The sequence below is a fragment of the Thalassophryne amazonica genome, unplaced genomic scaffold, assembly GCF_902500255.1.
Source record: "Thalassophryne amazonica unplaced genomic scaffold, fThaAma1.1, whole genome shotgun sequence".
Lineage (NCBI taxonomy): Eukaryota > Metazoa > Chordata > Actinopteri > Batrachoidiformes > Batrachoididae > Thalassophryne > Thalassophryne amazonica.
Genome location: NW_022986255.1, coordinates 338,018 through 342,500, shown reverse-complemented (window position 1 = coordinate 342,500; position 4,483 = coordinate 338,018). Strand labels below are relative to the sequence as shown.

General features: G+C 40.0%; 1 protein-coding gene across 1 annotated transcript in view; it reads left to right on the top strand.

The window, feature by feature from the left end:
- Positions 1-879, top strand: part of LOC117505842 (homeodomain-interacting protein kinase 1-like) — a 1,017-nt gene extending 138 nt beyond the window's left edge. The window contains exon 1 of the mRNA XM_034165373.1: positions 1-879. This exon is cut by the window's left edge and continues 138 nt beyond it. Within this exon, the coding sequence (XP_034021264.1) occupies positions 1-835 (835 nt within the window). The 3' untranslated portion in view covers positions 836-879.
- Positions 880-4,483: the final 3,604 nt, after the last annotated feature.

Genomic DNA, 4,483 nt, shown 5'->3' with positions numbered 1-4,483 from the left:
GCTACCAGCAGACCTCCTAAACATCGGAAAATACACAAAGAAGTATTTCACCAAACACGAGGGAGTCTGGAGCATTAAGTCTCCAGAAACATACAGAAATGAATCAGACAGCAAATGTACTGATAAATTTATCCGTTATTTCAACAGTCTAAATGACCTGAAACATTACTACAAACACAATATTGGGTCAGAACATCCAGATTTGGAAGAGTTTTTGGACCTGTTGGAGAAAATGCTCAGGGTGGATTATCGAGAGAGGATTACACCCACAGAGGCTCTGAAGCACAACTTCATCACCAGGAAGCACCTGGCAAACACAAACCACGAGAAAGAAAACTCGTCCGTTGCTCAGGTATTGTGCACAAATGACAAGGAAGAAGCTGTTGTTGATCAAGAGATGATTGCCAACAGCATCTCTGAGTACAAGAGGGAGGATGAGACTGGATATTCCAGCAAGAGCTGCACATGTATAAAAAGTGAGGATGAAACTTCTGGTACGGCTCAGACCTCTAAATGTTATGATCAGTTCCTAAATCAGAGCAAGTTATACACGTACCTGGTTAAGAATATGATAGGAGAGGGTGCTTATGGGAAAGTTTTCCAGTGTACTGACATGAGGACTGGAACTCCAGTTGCCATGAAAGTTCAAACTATTGAAGATGCTGAAGAAGAGTTCAGCTGCATGATCAAACTGCAGGCACTCGACCCAGACGAACATCATCTGATTCGACTTCTTGAATGCTTCCCATTTAAAGGAAAGCTCTGCATGGTCTACGAGTTGCTGGACCAGAGTCTTTTTGACTTTGTGCATGACAAAAACCAAACTCAGCCTTGAGGAAATAAGGTTAATCTTGGAACAGCTGCTGGTGGCCTTACAGCCCTGGAGACCAGCGGCATAATTCACAGTGACATTAAACTGGATAATATTATGCTGGTAAATCACAAAGAACAACCATACAGAATCAAGTTGATTGATTTTGGTAGTGCCTTTCCTTCTTCAGTGGTAAATGCCGGCCGTATATGTCAGCCACGCACTTTGAGGGCCCCAGAGGTTATCTTGGGTCTCAAACCTACAGAGGCCATTGATATGTGGACTACAGGTTTGCTCACTGCAGAAATGCTCCTGGGGCATGACCTTTTCCCTGCAGACTGCGAGTATGATCTGTTACGAAGTGTCATACTCACACTAAATGAGCTACCAGCAGACCTCCTAAACATCGGAAAATACACAAAGAAGTATTTCACCAAACACGAGGGAGTCTGGAGCATTAAGTCTCCAGAAACATACAGAAATGAATCAGACAGCAAATGTACTGATAAATTTATCCGTTATTTCAACAGTCTAAATGACCTGAAACATTACTACAAACACATATATTGGGTCAGAACATCCAGATTTGGAAGAGTTTTTGGACCTGTTGGAGAAAATGCTCAGGGTGGATTATCGAGAGAGGATTACACCCACAGAGGCTCTGAAGCACAACTTCATCACCAGGAAGCACCTGGCAAACACAAACCACGAGAAAGAAAACTCGTCCGTTGCTCAGGTATTGTGCACAAATGACAAGGAAGAAGCTGTTGTTGATCAAGAGATGATTGCCAACAGCATCTCTGAGTACAAGATGGAGGATGAGACTGGATATTCCAGCAAGAGCTGCACATGTATAAAAAGTGAGGATGAAACTTCTGGTACGGCTCAGACCTCTAAATGTTATGATCAGTTTATAATCCATAGCAAGTTATACACGTACCTGGTTGGAGATATGAAAGGAGAGAGTGTTTATGGGGAGGTTTTCCAGCGTACTGACATGATGACTGGAGCTCCAGTTGCCATCAAATTTCAATCTATTGAAGATGCTGAACTAGAGCTCAGCTGCATGATCAAACTGCAGGCACTCGACCCAGACGAACATCATCTGATTCGACTTCTTGAATGCTTCCCATTGAAGGAAAGTTCTGCATGGTCTCCGAGTTGCTGGGCCAGAGTCTTTTGACTTTTTGCAAGACAAAACCAAACTCAGCCTTGAGGAAATAAGGTTAATATTGGAACAGCTGCTGGTGGCCTTACAGGCCCTGGAGACCATCGGCTCTTCAATCAGTGACATTAAACTGGATAATATTATGCTGGTAAATCACAAAGAACAAACCACACAGAATTAAGTTGATTGATTTTGGTTGTGATCTGTTACGAAGTGTCATACACACACTAAATGAGCTACCAGCAGACCTCCTAAACATCGGAAAACACACAAAGAAGTATTTCACCAAACACGAGGGAGTCTGGAGGATTAAGTCTCCAGAAACATACAGAAATGAATCGGACAGCAAAACTGATGAATTTATCCGTTATTTCAACAGTCTAAATGACCTGAAAGATTACTACATACACAATATTAGGTTAGAACATCCAGATTTGGAAGAGTTTTTGGACCTGTTGGAGAAAATACTGGAGAAAAAGAAAAAAGAAAACCTGTCCTGTGCTGTGGACACACCTGACTTCCATAAAGCTCCGAGTGTTCATCCCTCCAGCAACAAGTTTGTAGTTCCAGAATCATATGATTTTGGAAATTCCCTCACTGAAGATGCCAATATAGGAAGAGAAATCATACTTTGGAACAAGATCTATCACTTATTGTTCAGGGTCTTCAGGGGGCTCTTCAAGTTTTTAAAGAAGATCCAAGTTTTTTCATTGAATTTATTCTGCAGAACCGATGATGGATCTTCAGGTCATGATCAGTCTAGTAACCAATGCTGTGGTCTCAGCTTCCTGGGATTCCAAGATTCTCTTACTGCTGACACAAAGATGGAGTAGAAGACCAACTTCTGAATACAATCTGATGTGTATCAGCGCATTCTTACAAGATAATTTATTGATCATATGCAGGTTAACACAGAATCAACAGTGCAATGAAATGCTTGGGATGAGAAGGACTGTTCAAACAGGAAGCCCACAACTCCAGTTTAAGCTTGAACTGTTGACGTGATGAGTTAACACACTCTTAGCGTATGAAGCTTTAGCTGAAAATGTAATAAAACAAGTGGTTAAAGTGGACAAATTTTCTATTGAAGTGTGTTTTGGACATGACAAACTTATGTAAATAAACAAACAGGGAGGATTATGTCAAGGATTTTATATAGTTCATGCTTATATTATCATTTATTTCCTTTTTATGACTACATGTACTTTTCCTCTTTGTGAGAAGAGGAGGTTTTAGAAAGAAAGACTTGTCTGCATTCTTCATGATTGAGCAAACTATTTTTCATTTTGCATAAGTGCCTTATCCTGCTTTTGACGAGCCACAAGGCTCATGTCGCAGGAATGGAAGGTTCCAGCCGTCACCTTGCCTTGATATCTCCCTCATGCAGACATGACTCATGTGTAACCTCTCCCCGACTGTCCTTGTTTGTTTTTTCTCATGTTGATGAACTAAATAAAAAGCCGAGCCAGAGGAGGAGATTTTAGGAGAGCTTTGGAGCTGAGCACTTACAAGCTGCTACTGCTCGCTTCTTATTCTCCTCCTCTGCGCAGAGTATAATATATATATATATATATATATTTGTCTCTCTCTGACTGGTTTCTTTACAGTGTTTGTGCCTCTCATTTCTTTAAAAACAGGGTGCAAACCCAACACTAAAACCCAAAGAGCATATGTCTGTGAGTAATATTTACCTTTTTATGTTAATCTGACCTGTTACGGTCTTTTGAAACAGCTGATAGATGTGTTTTAGAACTTAAAAACGGGACCGATGCTAACGTGTTAGCATGTCTATGGCTTTTTGAATGATAAGTTAGCATTAAGCAAGGTTGGGTAGCTTTACTTTGAAATGTAATCCAAAAGTAATGAGATTACAAGTAATCCAAATGTATGTACATACATACATGTAATCCACATGTATTCTTTCAAAGTAATCCTACCCAACCTTGGCATTAAGCTGTTGTAGCTGTCAGCACATTTGTGTGCTAAAAGAGTCAAATGTATTACAAATTGTAATATTTTTTAATTTATTTTTTATTTATATATTAGTAATAATAGCCAGTAATGCTACAATACAATTTTAGAGAAAAAAAAGAGACAAAAGAACCTGATTAAACACAATAGAAAAGATAAATCCAACTAACAATGAACATAAATAAATAAATATAGAAATAAATAACTTTTCTGTGAATGCCTAGTGAAAAGCCATATTTCTTTTTCCATTTAGTTATGTACTTCAGATTTTCCGGATTGCGTTTGTGCATGTATTTTTCGTCGCCCTGAAATAGGGGCTTATTTTCTGTGCATGTGTTTCCCATGTTGGTCACCTATTCCCCTTCACTCTGCAAAGTTCAGGTCAAGCTTCTACCCCGTGGGACGGACCTTCCTTGGAATCCCCCGCTTTGCAGACTCGTCGGGAATATGTGAGTGTGGTGCGTATGGACTTAAAATGACCTACTTTGCAGACAATGGCTCCACTTTTATCCCCTGATAAAATGGGATATCAA